The sequence below is a fragment of the Heterodontus francisci genome, chromosome 12 (genome assembly GCF_036365525.1).
Source record: "Heterodontus francisci isolate sHetFra1 chromosome 12, sHetFra1.hap1, whole genome shotgun sequence".
Taxonomy (NCBI): domain Eukaryota; kingdom Metazoa; phylum Chordata; class Chondrichthyes; order Heterodontiformes; family Heterodontidae; genus Heterodontus; species Heterodontus francisci.
The window spans coordinates 100,569,571-100,594,546 of NC_090382.1; the positions used below are offsets into that span (position 1 = coordinate 100,569,571).

The 24,976-nt window shown below is 41.2% G+C and overlaps 1 protein-coding gene across 3 annotated transcripts in view; it reads left to right on the top strand.

The window, feature by feature from the left end:
• Positions 1-24,976, top strand: part of kif3a (kinesin family member 3A) — a 97,310-nt gene that overhangs the window by 10,675 nt on the left and 61,659 nt on the right. For all 3 annotated transcript variants that reach the window (XM_068043935.1, XM_068043933.1, XM_068043934.1), the window contains exons 2-6: positions 8,337-8,619; positions 12,973-13,117; positions 17,549-17,633; positions 18,100-18,205; positions 21,868-22,007. In XM_068043935.1, coding sequence (XP_067900036.1) covers positions 8,337-8,619; positions 12,973-13,117; positions 17,549-17,633; positions 18,100-18,205; positions 21,868-22,007 — 759 coding nt within the window. The remainder of the gene's footprint in view (positions 1-8,336; positions 8,620-12,972; positions 13,118-17,548; positions 17,634-18,099; positions 18,206-21,867; positions 22,008-24,976) is intronic.

Consider the following 24,976-nt stretch of genomic DNA (forward strand, 5'->3'; position numbering starts at 1 on the left):
CTGTTTATTCAATGTAAATTTTAGCAATTTATCATACAAACAAGTTTATTCAATTTCCCTGCCGGCTACGGCTATCTAATCTTTAGAACGGGTCCTCTTGTATTCGTTTTTATCCCAGTACTAAAATAGCATTTTCCAGTTTCTTTAATTATTTTTAAAACCTGTATCATATTCCTTCTTAACCTCTTTCTGCTCCGTAGAAAGTAAACTAAGCTCTCTCAGCTGGTCCCTAAAGCACTTGGAAGTGAGCCCATGCGTCTACTATTTTCTCCTCTCTGCACTCTTGATAAAGCATGTGTAGCCTTCTCTGATGATGAAAACCAAAGCTAGCTACTGATTTTTTAATGTCTAAAGCTTAAATTTCTGTCTTTGCTAAATTTAGTGAAAAAGTAGATGTAAATAAATAGTGGAATTTTTCTGCTTATTCAAATTAGCAAATACATCAATTTCCCACCACCACTCTGTGCTTTCCTAAACATTTAAATTTTTTACTGTCTCAACCTGCCAATGGTTCTCTCCTGGTCGGGGCTGACTTTCCATCTATGCATAAGCCAAGAAATGTAAACATGGTTCTGCCTGTCTGAAATCTGAACTATGGCTGCTCGTAGTTGTGGTGTAAATGACCTTTAGTGTGTCCTAAAAATTAAATGTCATAACTTAATACCAGTTAGTCTTTGGAATTGTCCACTCCAAAGGGTTGTGGATGCTCCACTGTTGAGTATAATTAAGGCTGAGATAGACAGATTTTTGGTCTCTCAGGAAATCGACAGATATGGGGAGCAGACGGGAAAGTGGAATTGAGACAGAAGATCAGCCATGATCGTATTGAATGGTGGAGCAGGTTCAAGGGGCCGTATGGTCTGCTCCCGCTCCTGTTTACTATGTTCTTATGTTCTTTGGCTATTCTTTGGTTCTTCAGAGTTGTATTTGCCTTGTAGTTAACATTTTCAAAGATTCCATCATAAGCCTATCTGCTGTGAGATCTTTCCTGTTGTAATTAGGCTTATTTGCAATAGTAGAAAGAACAAACTTGTTTTTTATTCGTTTATGGGGATATGGGCATCGCCGGCCAGGCCAGCATTTATTGCCCATGAGAAGGTGGTGGTGAGATGTCTTTTTGAACAACTGCAGTCCATGTGGGGTAGGTACACTCACAGTGCTGTTAGGAAGGGAATTCCAGGATTTTGACCCAGTGACAATGAAGGAACGGTGATATAGCTCCAAGTCAGGATGGTGTGTGGCTTGGAGGGGAACTTGCAGGTGGTGGTGTTCCCATGCATCTGCTGCCCTTATCCTTCTAGGTGGTAGAGGTCGCAGGTTTGGAAGGTGCTGTCCAAGGAGCCTTGGTGAGTTGCTGCAGTACATGTCGTAGATGGTACACACTGCTGCCACTGTGCATCATTGGTGAAGGGAGTGAATGTTTTTGGATGGGGTGCCAATCAAGCAGGCTGCTTTGTCCTCTGTGGTGTCGAGCTTCTTGTGTGTTTTTGGAGCTGCACCCATCCAGGCAAGTGGAGAGTGTTCCATCACACTCATGACATGTGCCTTGTAGATGGTGGACAGGCTTTGGGGAGTCAGGAGCTGAGTTCCTTGCCTCAGGATTCCTAGGCTCTGACCTGCTCTTGTAGCCACAGTATTTATATGGCTACTTCAGTTCAGTTTCTGGTCAATGGTAACCCCCAGGATGTTGATGGTGGGAGATTCAGCAATTGTAATGCCATTGACTGTCAAGGGGAGATGGTTAGATTCTCTCTTGTTTGACATAGTCATTGCATGGCACTTGTGTGGCGCGAATGTTACTTGCCAATTATCAGCCCAAGCCTGGATATTGTCCAGGTCTTGCCTCATTTCTACACAGATTGCTTCAGTATCTGAGGAGCTGCGGATGGTGCTGAGCATTGTGCAATCATCAGCGAACATCCCCATTTTTGACCTTATGATTGAAGGAAGGTCATTGATGCAGCTGAAGATGGTTGGGCCTAGGACACGACCCTGAGGAACTTCTGCAGTGATGTCCTGAAGCTGAGATGATTGACCTCCAACAACCTCAACCATCTTTCTTTGCATTAGGTATGACTCCAACTAATGGAGAGTTTTCCCTCTGATTCCTATTGACTCCAGTTTTGCTAGGGCTCCTTGATGTCATACTCTGTCAGATGTTGCCTTGATGTCAAGGGCAGTCACTCTCACCTCACCTCGTGAGTTCAGCTCGTTTGTCCAAGTTTGAATCAAGGCTGTAATGAGGTCAGGAACTGAATGGCCCTGGCGGAACCCAAACTGAGCGTCACGGAGCAGGTTATTGCGAAGCAAGTGCTGTTTGACAGCACTGTCGACGACATCTTCCTCCATTTCATCACTTTACTGATGATCGAGAGTAGATTGATAGGACCTTAATTGGCTGGGTTGGATTTGTCCTGCTTTTTGTGTACAGGACATACCTGGGCAATTTTCCACATTGCCGGGTAGATGCCAGTGTTACAGCTGTACTGGAACAGCTTGGCTAGTGGCATGGCAAATTCTGGAGCACTTGGAGTCATAGGCTCATAGAGTCATAGCGTTTTACAGCACAGAAACAGGCCCTTCAGCCTAACGCCTGCGCTGATCATCAAGCACCCGTCCAAAACTAATCCCACTTCCCCGCACTTGGCCCGTAGCCTTGTACGTTATGGCGTTTCAAGTGCTCATCTAAATACTTCTTAAATGTCGTGAGTGTTCCTGCCTCTACCACCCCTTCAGGCAGTGTGTTCCAGCTTCCAACCACCCTCTGGGTGAAAATATTTTTCCTCAACTCCCCTCTAAACCTTCTGCCCCTTACCTTAAATCTATGCCCCCTAATTATTGACCTCTCCGTTAAGGGAAAAGGTTTCTTCCTATCTATCCTATCAATGCTCCTCATAATTTTATATACCTCAATTAGGTCCCCCTCAGCCTTTCTGCTGCAAGGAAAACAACCCCAGCCTATCCAGTCTCTCTTCATCACTGAAATGCTCCAGCCCAGTCAACATCCTGGTGAATTTCCTCTCACCCTCTGCAATCACATCCTTCCAATAGTGTGGTGACCAGAACTGTACACAGTACTCCAGCTGTGGCCTAACCAGCGTTTTATATAGCTCCATCATAACCTCCCTGCTCTTGTATTCTATGCCTTGGCTAATAAAGGCAAGTATCCCATCTGCCTTCCTAACCACCTTATCTACCTGTGCTGCCGCCTTCACTTGCATTTATAAAGCATCTGCCTGTGTGGAGTTTGCAAGTTTTCCCTGTGTCTGCGTGGGTTTTCTCCGGGTGCTCCGGTTTCCTCCCACAAGCCAAAAAGACTTGCAGGTTGATAGGTAAATTGGCCATTATAAATTGTCACTAGTATAAGTAGGTGGTAGGGAAATATAGGGACAGGTGGGGATGTTTGGTAGAAATATGGGATTAGTGTAGGATTAGTTTTAATGGGTGGTTGATGTTCGGCACAGACTCGGTGGGCCGAAGGGCCTGTTTCAGTGCTGTATCTCTAATCTAATCTAATCTAAATCTTTCAAATCCACCGGATGCCCCAAAGTGCTTCATGACCAGTGAATTGCTTTGGAAGCATAGTCCTTGTTTTGTTTTGTTTTGTACGCAGAAGAAATAACTTGCATTTACATTGTGCCTTTCATGAGCACAGGCCATCCCAGGCACTTTACAGCCAATGAAGTACACCACAGGAAATAGGAGCAGAAGTAGACCATATGGCCCATCAAGCTTGCTCTGCTATTCAACATGATCCTGGCTGATTTTCGGCTGCCGTTCCACTTTCCTGCCCGCTCCCCATATCCCTTGATTCCCTGCGAAACCAAAAATCTATCTATCCCAGCCTTAATTGTATTCAATGATGGAGCATCCACAATCCTCTGGGGTAGAGCATTCCATAGTATTTTTGAAGTGTAGTGACTGACTGCTGTAATTCAGGAACTCTGGCAGCTAATTTGCGCACAGCAAACTCCCATAAGCAGCAATGTGATAGTGACCAGATAATGTGTTTTTGTGAATTTGATAGGTGAATGCAAAAGAATCAAATGCGACATAAAACATTTTTTTGCGCAGTGAATGGTTAGGATCTGTGATGCACTGCCTGAGACTGTGGTTGAGGTAGATTCAATTGTGGCTTTCGAAAAATTGTTGGATAATTATCTGAAGGAAGAAAATTTGCAGGACTGTGGACAAAAGGCAGGGGAGTGGGATTAGCTGAGTTGCTGTTGAAGAGAGCTGACCTGGTACGATGGGCCAAATGGCCTCCTTGTGTGCTGTCACCATTCTATGATTGAGGGATATATTGGAATTCCAGAAGGCATTTGACAAGGTGCCACATAAAAGGTGATTGCGCAAAGTAGGTGCTCATGGTCTAGGGAGTAACATTCGCATGGATAGAAGATTGGCTGGCTGGCAGAAAACAGAGTATACATAAATGGGTCTTTTTCTGATTGGCAGGATGTGACGAGTGGAGTCCCGCAGGGGTCGCTGCTGGGGCCTCAACCTTTTACAATTTATATCAGTGACTTAGGTGAGGGGAGTGATGGCATGGTAGCTAAATTTGCAGATGACACAATGACAGGTTGGAAGATATGTTGTGAAGAGGACATGAGGTTGCAGACCGATATGGATAGGTTGAGTGAGTGGGCAGAAATCTGGCAGATGGAGTATAATGTGGAAAAATGTGAAGTTGTTCACTTTGGCAGGAAGAATAAATAAGCAAAGTATTACTTAAACAGAGAATGACTGCAGAATCCTGAGGTATCGAGGGATCTAGGTGTTGTAGTGCATGAGTCACAAAAAGTTAGTATGCAGGTGTAGCAAGTAATGAAGAAGGCTAATGGAATGCTATCCTTTATTACGAGAGTAATTGAAAATAAAAGTAAGGACGTAGTGCTTCAGTTATACAGGGCATTGGTGAGACCACATCTCAAATACAGTATGCAGTTCTGGTCTCCTTATTTAAGGAAGGATGTAAATGCATTGGAGGCAGTTCAGAGGAGGTTTACTAGATTGATACCTGGAATGAGCAGGTTGTCTTATGAGGAAAGGTTGTACATACTGGGCTTGTTTTCACTGGAGTTTAGAAGAGTGAGGGGAGACTTGATTGAAGTTTATAAGATCCTCAACGATCTTGACAAGGTGGATGTGGAAAGGATGTTTCCTCTTGTGGGTGAGTCCGGAACTAGGGGGCACTGTTTTAAAATTAGGGGTTGCCCTTTTAGGACAGATATGAGGAGAAATTTTTTCTCTGAGGGTTGGGCGACTTTGGAACTCTCTGCCTCAGAAGATGGTGGAGGCGGGGTCATTGAATATTTTTAAGGCAGAGGTAGATAGATTCTTGTTGGGCAAAAGAATCAAAGGTTATCGGGGCTAGATGGGAGTGTGGAATTCGAAACACAAACAGATCAGTCATGATCTTATTGAATGGTGGAGCAGGCTCGAGGGGCCGAATGTCCTACTTATGCTCCTAATTCGTATGTATTGGCCAGGATGCAGACGAAAACTCCCCTGCTTCTCTTCGAAATTGTGCTGTGGGATCTTTTGTATTCATCTGAAAGGGCAGGCGGAACCTCAGTTTAACATTTGATCTGAAAGATGGCAACGCAGCACTCCCTCACCACTGCACTGGAGTCTTGGCCTTGATTTTTATGCTCAAGTTCTGGAGTGTAACTTGAACCCACAACCTTCTGACTCAGAGGAGAGTGCTACCAACTGAGTCACAGCTGACACGACAATCATGTAGTAGCCACTTTGTCCCCAGCAAGGTTGCATAAACAGTAATGAGATAAATATCTAGATTGTGGTTTTTTTTGAGGCGTTGATTGAAGAATAAATTTAAAGCAGGAGATCTGTCTGCTCTTCTTTGACTTATACCATAGAATCTTTTACATCCATCTAAACAGGTAAATTGGGCCTCAGTTTAGGTTCTCATCCAAAAGATGGCATCTCTGACAATGCAGCAGTCCTAGGGTGTTGCAGTAAACTAGGTTATGCACTCAAGTCTCTGGAGTGGGGCTTGAACCCACAATCATCTGACTCCGCAAAATTGCTACTTCCTGGGCTAAACTAACACTTCAGGCCAGCATAATTAAACATAACATTACATTTATTTGCTTTAACCATTCATTTACACTGTGAAGCTCACTCAACCCCTTCTAAATATTTGCTGCTGTAGTTAAGATTTTGGTTTTCCAAATAATTCATTGTCATCTGCAGAAATGGTTATATCTTTCACTTTTAGACTCATTTGTGAAGCTGTTCAAAATCTGTTCCTAATGATATGGCATTTATTATTATCCATTGTGAAAATTCCCTATTTACAATCTTCCGTTATCTGTCACCCAGCTCACCTTGTCCATGCATAAATCTAGTATGCTAAATATTAGTAAATTATTCATAGTTAAATCTAATTAACTTCCTCTTTTGGTGGCAGAGTATGTTGGAGCTCCAGCATGCAAACTATTTAAATTTAACCATCTTTTACCCTGATAGTTCAGTAGATAAAATGCATTGCCTGGTTTGATGCAGAACCTTGTAGACTAAGAAGGCCCAGCTTTGACGCTTGGTTTGTACTGAGTTAGCCAATCACAGGTGGGCAGCTGGATGTAGAGTTTCTTAGCTAAGGGGCTTGCGCCAGAGTTTGTTTGCGGGGGGGAGGGGGAGAGGGGAAGTAAATTTAAGGTTCCTGCTCTTCTCTTTTAGCTGTTAACTGCTCGTGAAAAGTGATAATACATGAATGAACATCGCTTTGGACATAGAGCCATAGAAAAGTTACAGCACAGAAGCAGGCCAGCCGCTCAATATAATCCCACTTTCCTGCACCTGGTTCATAGCCCTGCAGGTTACAGCACTTCAAGTGCATGCCCAGGTACCTTTTTAAAAGAGTTGAGGATTTCTGCCTCCACCAGCCATCTGGGCAGTGAATTCCAGACTCCCACCACCCTCTGGGTGAAAAGCTTTTTCCTCATATTCTGTCTAATCTTATGGTTGAATAGCCTACTGACGTTCGCTGTCCTGGGTCACACATGAAAAACAACTGATTTAAGCAATATACTGGAATGTGTGGAGCCATTACTTGTGTCTCTGCCTTTAGTAGAATAGGGGAAGCAAATTCGAATGGGAGAGGTGTGTGAGAAATAGAGCACCTGAACATCTGAAGAAAAAAAGCTTTCTAATGAATATTTTGTGTTTGTTCGATGAAGAAAATACCAGCGTTTGTAAGTAATTACTAATAAGATTTGAGCTTGTGATAGCTTGGAAACTAATTAATTTTGGACTTCAGCTTTACAAAAAAATACTGTAGTTGTGAATCAACTTGCAAATTTCTTCATGATCTAAGCAGACTTTCTCATTTACAATCTGAGTTTGATTCCGACTTCACCTCTGTCTAATATGTTTATATTTAATGTTCAAGTCTTGCTTGCTTGGGTTACAAAGTCAATTCTGGAGAAAACCCAACATGTACTGGGTTGTAACCCTTAATTCTAGTGATTTATCTGTACTAAGCACCACCCTTTATGAAGCACTACCCTCTGGCCGTGAGAGTATTGCTTCAGTAGTTTAGTGTAAACCTAATCCCAGAGTGCCTCCATTGAGGGTTGCCTTTGATCTTCTGTCTCCAGGCAGTAGCAAGACTTGTGCCAAAGTTCCTTTGGGTATAAGCTTTCATTTATATTTACCAACTGAATGTGGTGCAGATGTTTGGTGGGGGGAGGGGAGCGATTTGTGGAAAATTCTAAAAATAATTTATATTTTAATGTTTAGCACTGTAGCCAGGTCTGTCCAGATACCAGTGTAGAAAAAGTGCAAGAATATTATACATTTCAGAATAATTAAGTGTGCAGCATTGTCAGTATCTGTAATGAGGTGACATTAGACCTCCCATTCAATTGCCTGACCAGAATGCCTTACAAGTGGCAATATATTTTATATGAAAAGATTTTATTCCAATCTAGTGTAGCATTAAAGCACAAATAATCGATTTTAATCAAAGGACTATAATTGGCTTCCATACTCCTTGGCTAGTGAAGAGCAATTTTGCTTATGATTACAGTCTCTGTGCTGATAAACATCAAGTCAGTTGAGGAAGGAATAGGGTTCAGTTGTGATACGATTGACGGATGAATAATCTGCTAATATTCACTGTTAAATGATCACTTCAGGTGGGCTGTGGGTATCCCTGCATGACTCAATGCCTTCAGAAAATTTAAGGGTGGAGAAGAAAACTTTTGTTCAAAGATATTTATCTTAAAAATTGACTTTAGCAAAAAGGGAAATGTTGCAACAATTCCTACTTTATTGGTGATCAGCCATTGTTGTTACTATATCCACAGAGTAATAAATTGGAGAAGATTGACCGCATCGAGGCCAGCGATAATGTGAAAGTCGTAGTACGGTGCCGGCCAATGAATGAAAAGGAAAGAAATATGGGTCACAGACAAGTGGTGAATGTGGATGAGATACGAGGAACAATCACTGTCTACAAGACAGATGCTGCCAATGAGCCACCAAAAACATTCACTTTTGATACAGTCTTCAGTCCAGAGAGCAAGCAAGTAGATGTGTACAATCTCACTGCAAGACCCATTGTTGATTCTGTTCTGGAAGGATACAATGGTAACTCTTAGGTTTATAACTGCTTTAGGTTATTTTAATTACTAAAAATTTTATTTTCATGTGAAATTCCTATCATTGTGCTCAGAGATAGATTTCAAAACTAGGAGGTCATGCAGAGTCCTAAATCCAGTTTGTGGGAATCCAGCAATGCATACAAGAAAAATAATTTCACAAATGGAGCTATTTCAACATAAAATATTTCTTTTCCTCAACAGTTTGTTATTCAAACGAAATAATGCGACTATCACTTAACCTCGTAGATCTGTTTATTCATTCTCTTCCTTGGAGACTTGCCATCTTGGATCCAGCATGTTGCAAATAAGCCTAGGTGCACCCTTTGGCTCATTGTTTCCAGAGTGAGGGGGTGGGTCATAGCTTCTAGTTAGGGGGATGGATGATGAGTGTGGTGGGAGAGCTGATCTGTTACAAACATTAAGTTGCTGGAGGAGGGAATTCCTGTAATTGAATAAGAGGAGGCCTGATTGCCTGGAAAATACACTTTCTGAAGAATAAGGCTTTACTTACATGTATTCTTATTTTCATGGATAATTTATTTTAATTACTAATTATCTATTGAATATATACTTGGCTGCAAATGTGTCTTTTATTTTCAAATTGAGACTTATGAATACGATCAGAAGCAGAGTCTTTAAGATTCATTGTTTCTGTTCTATGCAAAAATAGAGAGTGGTTGAAGGGGAATGAAGGATTTGACCTGGATAATTGATTTTTGTCTCTTCCCTTTCGGTACTGTGCATTTTCAACATTTTTTGTTTTTTTTTATTTTAAATTTTAATTTTTTTCTTTGTGAGTAACCTTGATGAGAGCTGCAATCAGAAGGGTATTAGGTGTTGTTCATGATGGTTATTTTTAATCTGAAAATTGAACCAAATAAAATTATATCAGTCTTAATTCACAAAATGAGATATTGCACTTCTCTTTTATTTGTGTCAAATTAGTGACCTGCTTTCACAGATGTTTATCAGTAGTTCTGCTACTTTTATCAGTAATTATTAACAAAATTTGCTTCTCTAATTTAGCAGGCCTGAGTTTGTAATGGATTCATTTGTAATGTTATGAGCAACTGCTCTAGTCAAAGCCCCTCAATCAAAATGTACAAATTTGATTGCGGTGGGAGAAACGCACTGTTAATTCAATCCCGTCCCTCCACAGATCCCGCCTAACATATTATTTTAAACTTTGCAAATTAAAGAAAGACCAAACCAAATTGTACCATCTGTTAACCCAACCGAATGAGGCTAACAAAACCAGGTGTCTTTAAATCAACAAATTAACTGTTTAATTAGATAAACTAAATTCTTAAACATTACTAAGATATGAACAACATTTAAAATAGAAAAAATTAGAGTCCTTGTAGATTTATGCTTTTGCCGGTTGTGGAACAGTCCAAGGTTGCTTGAAGTCCTCACAGCCATCCGATGGGGAAAAAAAAGGTTCTTCAACAGTATAACAGTCAGTAGTCTAATTCAGAAGTCGAAATAATTGCTCCTTCTCCTGCAATGAATTTCAACAATTAACAACTTGCAAATGCTTTTTTAAATTAATCAATTTGGCTTTAGAATTTTTGAGGGATAAAAGATTGTCACACTCTAACTTCCTTTCCTTCAGTTTAAATTATCAGAGATCTCTGTTTTGGCTTGACATTTTAGAATTTTTGAGAGATAAATAAACAGACTAAATTCTCTTCCTTCAGTTTAAATGGTCTGAGAGCATTCCTTTCAGGTGCTAACACAGCTGTTTGTCTGTTTCCTCGTTAGAACAGTCTGTCTCAACTAAAAAGCCAGTTCAGAAGATAATTGCAACATTGTATATCCAGTCCTTGGTCTCTGGCTGTTGCTGAGTAACCAGGATACATTCTTTGAAGCTGGTTTGTTCCCTCTCTGTATGGTTGTATCCAACGGCAACCAAAATGCACTTTCTCTAACTCCTGAGGCTTGCTGGTTCTTAAACAGTATGGCTCCTTTTCCAGCCTTAAAGGCACACCGCATTCATCCTAGAAAAAAAATTACAGGATCACGACAGTAATAAAAGGTTTAATTGCCACCTTTTCTAACATTCCTAAGCAATAATCATTTCTGTCTTTACTGTAGTATACACCACCTTTAATATAGGTATTTAAAGCATTCATGGTACTAAAGGCTCGCTTTTTTCATTATTTCTGCAGCCAGTCTGCCTATGCAATTTTGTCTTTGCAAGAATGATGCTGGCTGTTAGAAATCTAATATCAGTGTTGCTAAACCCAGGTCATAGTGCTTTTTGATACCAGTTTTCAGTACTACTAGTTTTATCTGGTAGCAGGACTTCTAATAGCTGCAGCGGTGTAGATCTATGCCAAAGCTTTCAATACTAGCACTGTTTGATGCTTATAGATATAGTTTGATTACTTGGATATACCTTGTATTTGCATTACTGATTTCAGAACAGGTGTTAAAATGATGTTTATGCCATCTAAAACCTCATGTCTGGCAGATTCTAAGGATATCCATTATGAATATATTTTGCTTATTCCTAATTTTAAGTCCTTTTCAAGACACCATGGCTTTTGTTAAATGTACTGGGAAACATTGTACAAATCTCCACTTCATTAGGATTTAAAAGTGAAGCTGAATACTGAATACATTTTCACTGCATACTGGGGAATAGAATATGCTTTCTATTTCAGACACTCAAAAGCTGGATAATGTAGAGCCCCCATAACATTTCAATAACAATCTGTCAACCTAAATGCTTGTGCTGTATGCCTATTAGTGTATTAGAATTTTTTTTTATTTTCCAACTGGTTGTTCTGGTCTTTTAAAGTGAGATCGTTGAATGAGTGCCAGGATTACTGAGTGTGAGGACAGTTTCTGCTGTGGATTGTAGTATACTAGAAATTGAAGTCTTTCACTAACCAGCAGGGGAGGAGTGGAGACAATTCATCTTTGGACGAATTTAAGTCCAGATTCCAGCAGTAAAGTAAAAGAAAGACTTGCATTTCTATAGCATGTTTCATGACCTCAGGATGTCCCAAAGCACTTTACATCCAATGAAGTATTTTTGAAGTGTAGTCACTTATAATGTAGAAAATGTGGCAGCCACTTTGTGCACAGCAAGTTTCCACAAACAGCAGTGTGATAATGAGCAGATTTTTTTTTTTAGTGATGTTGCTTGAGGGATAAATATTGGTTCGGACACTGGGGATATCTCCCCTGCTCTTCTTTGAAATAGTGCCATGGGATCCTTTGTGTCCACCTGAGGAAATAGGGTCCTCAGTTGAACATTTCATCTGAAAGACAGAAATTCCGATAGTACGGTACTCACTGAGCACTGAACTGGAGGGAGTGCCCATAGAACCACAATGTAAACTAGGCCTGTGTTGCAGATACATGAACTATATGTATATGGAGTAGACTAGGACCAAAGGGTCAGAAGTGAAAGACACTATTTTGTCCTTATGCAGTGACCAGTCCCAGACTCCATTCTCTGTAAACTTGAGCCAAAACTTCAAACAGGTTCCACTCACCCCTGCCCTTGCTAACCTACTTGGTTCCCAGTTCCCCAATGCCTCAAATTTAAAGTTCCCTCCCTAAACCTCTCTGCCTTTCTACCTCCTTTCGTCTTTTTATGTTCAACCTTATAACACACTTCTTTGACCAAGTTTTTGATTAGTCCTATATCCTTTGTCTCAGTGTATATTTGTGTCTGATTCCATCTCTGTTTTAAAGGTACTATAACAAAAAGTTATTATTACATAGAATTTACAGCACAGAAACAAGCCATGCTGGTGTTTATGCTCCACACGAGCCTTCTCCCACTCAGTTACTTCATCTTACCTTGTTGATGTATCCTTCTGCTCCTTCATCATTAATATACTTTTCTAGCTTCCCCTTACGTGCACCTATGTTGTTTGTGTCAACCACTTCATGTGGTAGTGAGCTCCACATTCACGCCATTCTGAGTAAAGAAGTTTTTCGCAAATTCCTTATTAGTGACTGTCTGTCTTATATTTTATGGCCTCTAGTATTGGACTCCCCACAAGTAGAAACATCTTCTCTATGCCTACCATATCAAACCCCTTCATAATTTTAAAGACCTCTTATGCAGTGACTGAGAGTCACTTCTCAGTCTTCTCTTTTCCAGAGAAAGGAACCCCAGTTATTTTAATGTATTGGCCACCTAAATCTTGGATTGCTAAAGAAACAGAGAAAACCCCCAAAATGAATTCCAAATATTCATCCCTCGCACTGCCATTCACAAACTTTTTCACGTGTAAAATTTTTAACTTTGCTGTTCAGCTTCATTCTGTTATGTTTCAGATACAAATCACAAAACACTGTTATTTCATTTCTTTAGGTACCGTTTTTGCTTATGGACAAACTGGCACTGGCAAGACATTTACGATGGAAGGAGTACGGGCTGTGCCTGAACTTAGGGGCATTATTCCCAATTCATTTGCTCATATATTTGGCCACATCGCAAAGTCTGAGGGTGACACCAGGTAAGGTACCACACTTAAATGTATCTAAGGGCTATAGAAGCATTGTAGTAAAATTAAATGTTCATATTGTCTGCCTCCCTCATCGTCCAAGGAGCCCTAACTTTGGTTGCCTTACCATTTTCTCTTGTTGGAACGTACCTAGCCTGTACCTGAAACATCTCATCCTTAAAGCATGTCCTATACACAAAAAGCAGGACAGAACCAACCCAGAAAATTACCGCCTTATCAGTCTATTCTCAATCATCAGTAAAGTGATGGAAGATGTCGACACTGCTATCAAGTGGCACTTGCTAAGCAATAACCTGTTCAGTGACGCTCAGTTTGGGTTCCGCCAGGGCCACTCAGCTCCTGACCTCATTACAGCCTTTGTTCAAACATGGACAGAAGAGCTGAACTCAAGGTGAGGTGAGAGTGAATGTCATTGACATCAAGGCAGCATTTGACTGAGTATGGAATCAAGGAGCCCTAGCAAAACTGGAGTCAGTGGGAATCAAGGAGAAAACTCTCTCTGCTGATTGGAGTTATACCTAGCGCAAAGGTTGATGGTTGTGGTTGTTGGAGGTCAGTATTCTCAGCTTTGGGGCATTCCTGCAGGAGTTCGTCAGGGTACTGTCCTAGGCCCAACCATCTTCAGTTGCTTCATCAATGACCTTCCTTCAGTCAGAAGGTCAGAAGTGGGAATGTTCGCTGATGATTGCACGTTCAGCACCATTTGCGACTCCTCGGATACTGAAGCAGTCCGTGTAGAAATGCAGCAAGACCTGGACAATATCCAGGCTTGGGCTAATAAGTGGCAAGTCACATTCGCGTCACAAGTGCCAGGCAATGACTATCTCAAACAAGAGAGAATCTAACCATCTCCCCTTGACATTCAATGACATTACAATTGCTTAATTCCCTACTGTCAACATCCTGGGGGTTACCATTGACCAGAAACTGAACTGGAGTAGCCATATAAATACCATGGCTACAAGAGCAGGTCAGAGTAAGAATCCTGTGGCGAGTGACTCGTCAAAGCCTGTCCACATCTACAAGGCACAAGTCAGGAGTATGATAGAATACTCTCCACTAACCTGGATGGTGCAGCTCCAACAACAATCAAGAAGTTAAAGGCCACCTTGAGAAAAAAAAAAACAACAATCAAGAAGCTTGACACCACCCAGGACAAAGCCTATTTAATTAGGACCCCGTCCGCAAACATTCACTTCTTTCACCACCGATGCACAGTGGCAGCAGTGTGTACCATCTACAAGATGCACTGCAGCAACGCACCAAGACTCCTTCGACAGCACCTTCCAAACCCGCAACCTCTACCACCTAGGAGGACAAGGGCAGCGGAAGCATGAGAACACCCTCAGCTGCAAGTTCCCCTCCTAGCCACACACCATCCTGACTTGGAACTATATTGCGTTCCTTCACTGTCACTGAGTCAAAATCCAGGAATTCCCTTCCTAACAGCACTGTTGGTGTACCTACACCCCAAGGACTGCAGCGGTTCAAGAAGGCAGCTCACCCATCTTCTCAAGGGCAATTAGAGATGGCCAATAAATGCTGTCCTAGCCAGCGACGCCCACATCCCATGAATGAATATTAAAAAAAACTTTTCCTGAGCTGTACCTCTGATTCCAGTAGTTTTTCATCATGATGCTGAAGAACCTGGCAGATATCCTTGGCAGATCACCTTATTTAAAGAAGGATGTAAATGTGTTGGAAGCAGTTCAGAGAAGGTTGACTAGACTAATACCTGGAATTGGCTGGTTGTCTTATGAGGAAAGGTTGAACAGGCTAGGCTTTTATCCGCTGGAGTTTAGAAGAGTAGGTGGCAAAATGTTTGAAACATATAAGATCCTGAGGGGTCTTGACAGGGTGGATGTGGAAGGATATTTCTTCTTGTGGGAGAATCTAGAACTAGGGGTCACTGTTTTAAAAATAAGGGGTCACCCATTTAAGACTGAGATGAGGAGAAATCTTTTCTCTGAGCGTCGTGAGACTTTGGAACTCTTACTCAAAAGGCAGTGCAAGCAGAGTCTTTGAATGTTTTTAAGGCAGAGGTAGATAGATTCTTGATAAATAAGGGGGTGAATGGTTATTGGGGGTAGGTGGGAATGTGGAGTTGAAGTTACAATCAGATGAGTCATGTTGAATGGCGGAGCAGGCTCGAGTAGCCTACTCCTGCTCCTAATTCATATGTTCGTATATCCCAATGCTAGTTCATCAGCTGGCTTTCCAAACTTTGTAACTTTGTTAAATTATTGTAGAAGTTCCATTGCAAGCACTAGGAAGACGAATATCATTCTGACATGTTGTTATCACAATCACCTTAACAGTTCATTGCTTTTCATTTATCAACTATTGACAAGCAAGGAACAACTGTCAAGTGGTAACTTCTTTAATTATCTTTATTGGCTGTACATTTTTTTAATGTATGTTGCCCAAAATTAGGTACAGCAATCCAAAAATTACCTCGGCAACAAGTTACAAAGTTAAATGATTTGTTTTGACTGGCACTCAGTGGCCTTGAAATAGTTGATCAAATATATGTTGAAACCATTGTCAACAGTTATTTCGTTAAATTTGTGGGAAATAACTTTGACCATTAAGTTTCCAATTAATGCAATCATCCCACTTATCTAAATAATACCATACCGTTGTTTCTTTGTTTAGTGTTTCTGGTTCCAATATGCTAGCCCTAGTCAATGTTATATCAACATTACTTCCACCAGCAGTGTGGTTCTTGCAAAAAGTTTATATCAAGGGAAAGTCCAGTTGACACCCCTGTCAAAATTTTCAGTGCTATCAAAAGCAAGGGTTATTAGGAAGAGTATTTGAAAGGCAGTTTCTCGATACAGTGTGGTAATTGTTACTTCAAAAAAATTTGTATCTTATTATGTGAGATCCTTTGGAATACCTTGGCTGTCTTTCAAAATGTCATAATTGATAACTCCCTGACAGGCTGTAGATATATTTGTGTGGCAAAACAGGTTTTCTTTTTTCTCTAATTCAACTTCTAGTCTCCTTTCCAAGCTTGGTTAGCTGTTTTCAGCCAATGCAACAGTTAGCATTTTATATAGCAAGCTTGTGAGGAAAGGAAATACTGCACTTTTACAATTGTAGTAATTGAATGATTGATTCAAAGAACAAAGAACAGTACAGCACAGGAACAGGCCATTCGGCCCTCCAAGCCTGCGCCGATCTTGATGCCTGCCTAAACTAACACCTTCTGCACTTCCGGGGCCCATATCCCTCTATTCCCTTCCTATTCATATATTTGTCAAGATGTCTCTTAAACATCGCTATCGTATCTGCTTCCACCACCTCCCCTGGCAGCAAGTTCCAGGCACTCACCACCCTCTGTGTAAAAAAACTTGCCTCGCACATCCCCTCTAAACTTTGCCCCTCGCACCTTAAACCTATGTCCCCTAGTAACTGACTCTTCCACCCTGGGAAAAAGCTTCTGACTATCCACTCTGTCCATGCCGCTCATAACTTTGTAAACCTCAATCATGTCACCCCTCCACCTTCGTCGTTCCAGTGAAAACAATCCGAGTTTTTCCAACCTCTCCTCATAGCTAATGCCCTCCAGACCAGGCAACATCCTGGTAAACCTCCTCTGTACCCTCTCCAAAGCCTCCACGTCCTTCTGGTAGTGTGGCGACCAGAATTGCACGCAATATTCTAAGTGTGGCCTAACTAAGGTTCTGTACAGCTGCAACATGACTTGCCAATTTTTATACTCTATGCCCCGACCGATGAAGGCAAGCATGCCGTATGTCTTCTTGACTACCTTATCCACCTGCGTTGCCACTTTCAGTGACCTGTGGACCTGTACGCCCAGATCTCTCTGCCTGTCAATACTCCTAAGGGTTCTGCCATTTACTGTATACCTCCCACCTGCGTTAGACCTTCCAAAATGCATTACCTCACATTTGTCCGGATTAAATTCCATCTGCCATTTCTCCGCCCAAGTCTCCAACCGATCTATATCCTGCTGTATCCTCTGACAATCCTCATCATTATCCGCAACTCCACCAACCTGTGTGTCGTCCGCAAACTTACTAATCAGGACAGCTACATATTCCTCCAAATCATTTATATATACTACAAACAGCAAAGATTCCTTAGGTAACGTGATGTAGTGCTTCTACTGCAAGACTAGTTTAACAAAGAATAAAAGCATTAAGAAAATAAACATGCTAATAATGTTTAATGTACAAGACTTTAGCTCCACATTTCTGATTAACTCGATCTGTGAGGGTTAATTCAGCAATCCCATGCTCCCAGTGGGGAGCCATACTTGATATGTGAAAGTTAGAGAATTAGAGTTGTAACCGTTTCTCTAAACCTTGTTTTCTTTGTGTGCAAGTGTAATTATTGAATTTAACTTCAAAAGTATGAATATGTTTTTTTTCCCCTTACCCTTTACTTTTTAAGGTTCCTTGTGCGCGTATCCTATCTGGAAATTTACAATGAGGAGGTTCGTGACCTTCTTGGAAAGGATCAGAGTCAGAGATTGGAGGTAAGAAATTTAGTCCATATTGCACAACCAACTGATGAGAAAGAATGGAAAAACCACTAAATTTATAATTTTATGGATAGTTCATTTCCCACTAGAAAGACTACTGCCTCTCGGGATGCTATGATGACTTTCGCCAGATATGAAGGGCTATTTCAGACCTCATTAGTTGCTTATATTGGAGAATTTCACAGAAACTTTTGATAGTAACAATATAACTTAATTTGTATTTTGGTTAATTCCTTTCCTACTTAATTGAACAGTTGACTTAACAGGGTAATTTGCAACTTCAGTGCTAGGTAGTAACCTGGCAATGCCACTTGATTTTTATCCATTCTCCATCTTACTGCCCAGACAATAAAATTGGAAATTACTCCTATTACTTCAATTCTAATACTGTTTATGCAAATTTAGGATCCTGTCCCAGTTCCATGTGTTTTATTTTTAATTTTTGTGTTTCATTGGGCAGGTTAAGGAACGGCCTGATGTTGGAGTGTACATTAAAGATCTCTCTGGTTATGTGGTAAACAATGCAGATGATATGGACCGCATTATGACATTGGGGAATAAAAACCGTAAGTTTAAAAAAAATTGATATGGAATACATGACCCTTATCAAAGTTACAAATGACATCCTATGTGATTGATCATGGTAATTTATCCCTCCTCGCCCTTTTCGACCTGCCTTCAGCCCTTAACACAGTTGACCATGCCATCACCCTCTAACGCCTCCTTCGTTGTCCAGCTGCATGGGACTACCCTCGCCTGGTTCCATTCTTATCTATCCAGTCATAACCAGAGAGTCACCTGCAGTGGCTTCTCTTCCTGCTCACCTGTGTTACCTCTGGAGTGCCCCAAGGATCTTTCCTTGGCCCCGTCCTATTTCTCATCTACACATTGCCTCCAGGCCAAGTTATCCAAAAACACATCAGGTTCCGCACATAGGCTGACGACTCCCATTCTACCTCACCGCCACCTGTCCACTGTCTCAAATTTGACACGCTGCTTGTCTGCGATCCAGTAATGGGTGAGCAGAAAGTTCCTCCAACTAAATATTGGGCTGAATTTTATAGAGACCTCGACGTTGGGATCTGTGGCGTGGGCGGGGGGAGCATGAAGTTTGCCCCAGATGAGACCCACCATAGACCTCAATGCTGGCAGGACCCTTTCTGATATTGCCTCGTGGTAGTCCCCCTTCCAGCCGCATGGCGACTGGACCGTAATTTAAATGTTCAAATTTATTAACTTATCTGAGATAATGACGTTTCTGTCGCCTCCTGAAGTGCCGCCGCGATCTTCATCCCGGTGGCCGGCACTGCCACGCCTTCGGATCCCCATCTGGGGAAATGAGGTGCAACACCTGTGGGGAGAGGGGAGGGGGTAAGTTTCTCAGTGCAGGAAGGGGGGAGCAGGGTCAAACTATTCTGATTAGTAGAGGGGATGGTGGGAAGGGGTAAAGTTAGAAGTTTGTGAACTTTGGTGTGGGAAAGGCCAGGTACAGAAGGTAAGTATTTTTTGGGGGAGAGGGCAAGCAGTGAGAGTATTGTTAATAGGGGTGGGGTGGGAGAGTGGCTGAAAGCAAGAATGTAGTGTTTAAAATCAGTTTTTATAAAACTTTCTCTTTAAGAATTTAATGAAATGTAAGGGCTGGAAGCCCTTTAAAAATGGCGTCAGTGCCTGTGCAGTGGCACCAGATGCCATTGCTGGGGATGATTCGCTTGCCCCCTCCATGTCATTGGCAGGGGGGTGCACTATGTACCCTGGCCATGTAAATGAGCCGCCGCGTATAATATTGTGGTGGCTCTGCAGAGTAAAACCTACGCGTGTGGGCCGCCATCTTTTACGGTGACGGCAACATAAAATTCAGCACGTTATCTTCGGTCCCTACCGCAAACTCCACTTGAAATCATCCAACACTCCGCCTTCCATACCCTAAGTCACACCAAGTCCTGTTCAACCATTGTCCTTGTGCTTGCTGACCTATTTTGGCTCCCGTCCAGTAATGTCTCAGTTTTAAAATTCACATTCTTATTTTCAAATCTTTGCATAGCTTTACCACTTTGTATCTCTGTAACCTCTTCCAGTCCCACAACTCTCCACGATCTCTGCACTTCTCTAATTCTGGCCTCTCTCACATCCTCGATTTTAATTGTTCCATGGTTGGCAGCTGTGTTCTGGAATTCCCTACCTAAACCTCTCTGCTTCCCCACCTGTCTCTCCTCTTTAAGACACTTCTTAAAACTTACCTCCTTGACCAATCATTTGGTTACCTGCCCTAATATCTCCTTCAGTGGCTCAGTGTCAAATTTTGTTTGATAATGCTTCTGTGAAGCACTTTGGGAGGTTTTACCATGTTAAATGCACTATATAAATGCAAGTGGTTGTTTTTAAGAATGCTCTTTTTGGCCCAGGATTCTTGAGCTGTATTTTGGACATTTGTGAGCAGATCAAGTATTTTAATTTTTTTTCCCCCAAAAGCCCCCAGTCACATTGGTCACTCTGCATCCTCTATTAGTTGCCATCTTCTGCAAATGGAGTAGAGATATAAGCTGTAATTAAAGGAGCCAAATTGCATTTTTTTGGCAGTTTTTTTTATTACTTCAGTTTGAAATGGGCCATCCAATCCCACTGACCTCTGAGCTACCTCCAGGTTAGCTATAATGATGGATACAATAGATTCAACACTATTTCTTTCTCTGTAGGCCTAGAAAACTAAATTCTCTTGAATTAGAGTACGAATATACAATCCTGAGTCCATAAGCATGCCCATATTGAAAATGGTGGCTCTGGTATAGTGCTGTGTCATTTTTCGTACACGTCAATGAAACTTTAGGATATAGAGTCATTATTATTCCAATTACTTTTTTTTTAATTACCAAGATGTTAGGAATAGCATCATCACAAGCAGAATCCTACCTACACCATAATGGTTTGTTGGGTCAAAATCTTGGAACTTCTCCCTTCACATCACTGTAAGTGTACCTACGCCACATGGACTGCAGCGGTTTAAGAAGGTGGCTCACCACCACCTTCTCAAGGGCCATTACGGGTTGGCAATAAATGCCAGCCATGCCAGCATGCTCGCATCCCATGAATGAATAATAAAAACAAAGTTCCTTTTTAAGACCTTAATATCAAGGTGTTAATTGTTGTGCATGAGATGGAGTATTTCAGCTCTGACCTTAGAATACTACTGTGCAGCTACTGTGATATCCTAAATCAGGGTCATCCAACATATGGCCCGCTGGCTAGTATCTGGCCGCCAAAAGTTTCCATCCAGCCTGCGGATGTATTTCAGACAGAAGAAATTTCCCATTGTCATCTTCTTCCAGACCTGCTTTTAAAAAAACTCGCAGGTCAGTTTCACAGCTGACAGGTGCTGACATCGGAAACAGGGTTTTACAGCTTCGGCTAGATTTCGGGATTTTCAGCTGGTTCCGACTTTTTTTTTTAGAAAGGGCCCTGGAAAACCCCGAGTCTGTCCGAAGTTCAGAAACCGCTGTTCCTGATGTCAGCACCTTTCAGGACAGCTATGAAACTGACTTGCAAGTTTTTTTTTAATTGACTAATCACAAAGCAGTTGTGATGAGCGCTCTCACTCTGCAACTGTCAGAGGAAGAGATGGACAGAGAGAGAGATCAAGATCACTCCTGACAAATGGACATCTATCCAGAATACTCCGCATTGCTACAACGAGTATGCGGGCAAACATTGACTACTTGTACAAGCAGAAAAATGCCAGGTATCTCACTAAATCAGTGTCCAACATAGTGATGAGAAAGAAAGTCAATGAATTAATCTTCTTATTTAAAGCTTCTTCACAAAAATGCACATTTGTTGTTGTTTTGATTAATAGTAAGATGAATTTTGAATGCCTTTATCTTTCCGAAACTCTCTTACTGGACCACTATGTAAGAGAAAAATTGGAATGTGGCTGCCCTCCACACAAAAAGATTGGACAACCCTGTCCTAAACAATATTGCTAAATTTGTACATGTATTAGCGTTGAATTCAAAAAAATAGCTTGTGTCCTTAATATTTCTCAAAATATGGGAACAACTTCAAACTGAAGCCTGAATGAAAGACAGTATTATAACAAACTGTTGTGGAGTTCACCCGTTAGAGGAAGGAGAATTACAACCCCATCTTCGTGAACTGGCTTTGAGTAATCCTATTTTGCGTCTCATTTTAAAACCAAAAGCCAATGCATTAATATTGATACTTTGTTTCCTTCTAGGTTCTGTTGGTGCCACAAATATGAATGAGCACAGCTCTCGTTCTCATGCTATTTTTACCATTACCATCGAATGCAGTGAAAAAGGAATTGATGGAAATATTCATGTTCGCATGGGCAAGCTGCATCTCGTTGATCTTGCAGTAAGAATTGGCAGAATATCTAGAGAATCCTTTGTACATAGTGGCAGAGTACTCTGCCCTTTTGTGTGAAACTTTGCGACTTACTCTTCTAACTTTAACCTGCGCTTCTGTGGAATTTGTAGCATCTCTTAATATCTTGATTTTTTTTTCTAATTATCCAAACTTACTTCTTTCTGAAGTTCAAGTTTGACTTATATTTGTCCATTCTCCCAGTTTTATTCTTGTATTCAGTCTTTCATTCCTCGTACAATCTCCAGGATTTAAAAACTCAAGCTTGGCATCATCTAATGAACCTGAACCGTGCTGGGACCAGTGTTCTAACGTTAGTTTAAAAAGAGAGTTTTAAACTAAATAGTGGGGGCAAGGGATCAGATTAGGGAAGATGTGGTAAGTCAAAGAGAAGAGACAAAACAAGAAAGAAATGTATCAATATGGGAGAACATAAACAGACTGACAGCAAGAGACAGTGAGTACAAATCTAAGAGTAAATCAGACAAGGCTAGAGGTTACAAAAATAATAAAAGGACAAAACTAAAGGCTCTGTATCTGAATGCACATAGCATTTGAAACAAAACTGATGAACTGATGAATAGAAATAAATAAGTACGATCTGATCGCCATTCCAGAGACATGGCTGCAGGATGACATAGATTGGGACCTGAATACATGACATTTAAGAAGGACAGGAAGCTAGGAAAAGGTGGAGGGGTGACTCTGTTAATTAATGGTATTAGCGCAATAGAGAAGGATGACCTAAGTTCAGGAAGCCAGGATGTAGAAGCGGTTTGGGTTGAGATGAGAAATGATAAAGGCAAGCAGTCACTTGTGGAAGTAGTGTACAGGCCCCCTAATAGTAACCACATGGTAGGACGGGCTGTCAGCAAGGCACGGTGATAATCATGGGGGGGTTTTAATCTACATATAGACTGGAAAAATCAGATTGGCAAAGATAGCCTTGATGAGTTCATGAAATGTTTTCGTGATAGTTTCTTAGAACAGCATGTTCTAGAGCCAACCAGAGAGCAGGGTTTACTAGACCTGGTATTGTGCAACGAGATAGGAATAATTAATGGCCTCATAGTGAAGGTGCCCCGGGGCAGCAGTGATCACAATATGATTGAATTTTATGTTCAGTTTGAGGGAGAGAAGAGTGGATTTAAGACTAGTATTTTAAACTTAAATAAGGCCAGTTATGAGGGCATGAAAGCAGAACTAGCAAACGTGAGCTGGCAAAGTAGGTTAAGGGATAGGTCAACAGAGATGAAGTGGCAGACATTTAAGGGGATATTTCAAAATACACAGACTAGATACATTCCAACAAGAAAGAAAAATTCCAAGGGGAGGACCCACCATCCATGTTTAACTAAAAAAAAAGTTAAAAGTAGTATCAAACTTAATTGCGCAAAGATGGGTGGCAGGTCAGAAGATTGGACAGAATATAAGAAGCAGCAAAGAATGACTAAAAGATAAATAAGGAGGGAAAAACTAGAGTACGAGAGAAAGCTGGCTAGAAATAGAAAAACATAGTCAGCATTTCTATAGATATTTAAAAAAGGCAAGTGTTAACAAAGTGAGAAGGTGAGTCTGGGGAATTAAGGGAAAATAAGGAGATGGCAGATGAATTGAACAGGTATTTTAGAACATAACAAGAAATAGGAGCAGGAGTAGGCCATTCGGCCCCTCAAGCCTGCCCTGCCTTTCAATAAGATCATGGCTGATCTGCCCCAGACCTCAATTCCTCTTTCGTGCCAGCTCCTTATAGCACTCAACTCCTCGATATTTCAAAAATCCATCCACCTCCTCTTTAAATACTTTCAGTGATCTAGCCTCCACAGCTCTCTGGGGTAGAGAATTCCAGACATTCACTACCCTCTGAGAGAAGAAATTCCTTCGCATCTCAGTTTTAAGTGTGTGTGCCCTTATTCTGTAACTATGTCCCCTAGTTTGAGATTCCCCCACTAGTGAAAACATCTTCTCAATGTCTACCCTGTCAAGCCCCCTCAGAATCTTGTACATTTCAATAAGATCACCCTTCATTCTTCTAAACTCTAACGAATAAAGGCCTAACCTGTTTAGCCGTTCTTAATAAGTCAACTCCTTCATCCCAGGAATCAGCCTAGTGAATCTCTTTTGAACTGCCTCCAATGCCAGTATATCCTTTCATAAATACGAGGGACCAAAACTGTACACAGTACTCCAGGTGCGGTCTCACCAAAGCCTTGTACAGTTGTAACAAGACTTCCCTATTTTTAAACACCAACCCCCTAGCAATAAAGGTCAAAATTCCATTTGCCTTCATAATTACTTGCTGCACCTGCATGCTAACCTTTTGTGTTTCATGCACAAGAACACCCAGATCCCTCTGTGCTGCACTTTTTTGGAGTCTGTCTCCATTTAAATAATAGTCTGCCTTTTGATTCTTCCTACCAAAGTGCATGACCTCACACTTTCCTACATTAAATTCCATCTGCCAAGTTTTTGCCCACTCACTCAACCTTTCTATTTCCCCTTGCAGATTTCTTATGTCCTCATCACAACATGCGCTCCCACCTATTTTTGTATTGTTAGCAAATTTGGATATATTGCACTCTGCCCCCTCCTCTAAGTCATTAATATAGCTAGTAAATAATTGAGGCCCCAGGACTGATCCTTGTGACACTCCAGCAGTTATGTCTTTCCAACCTAAAAAAGACCCATTAATCCCGACTCTCTGTCTTCTGTGAGTTAACCAATCCTCAATCCATGCTAATACATTACCCCCAATACCGTGAGCCCCTATCTTGTGCAATAATCTTTTATGTGGCACCTTAATGAATGCCTTCTGGAAATCCAAATACGCTACATCTACCAGTTCCCCTTTATCAACTCTGCTTGTTATATCCTCAAAGAACTTTAGCAAACTTGTCAAACATGATTTCTCTTTCACAAAACCATGTTGACTCTGATTGTGTTAAGCTTTTCTAAATGTC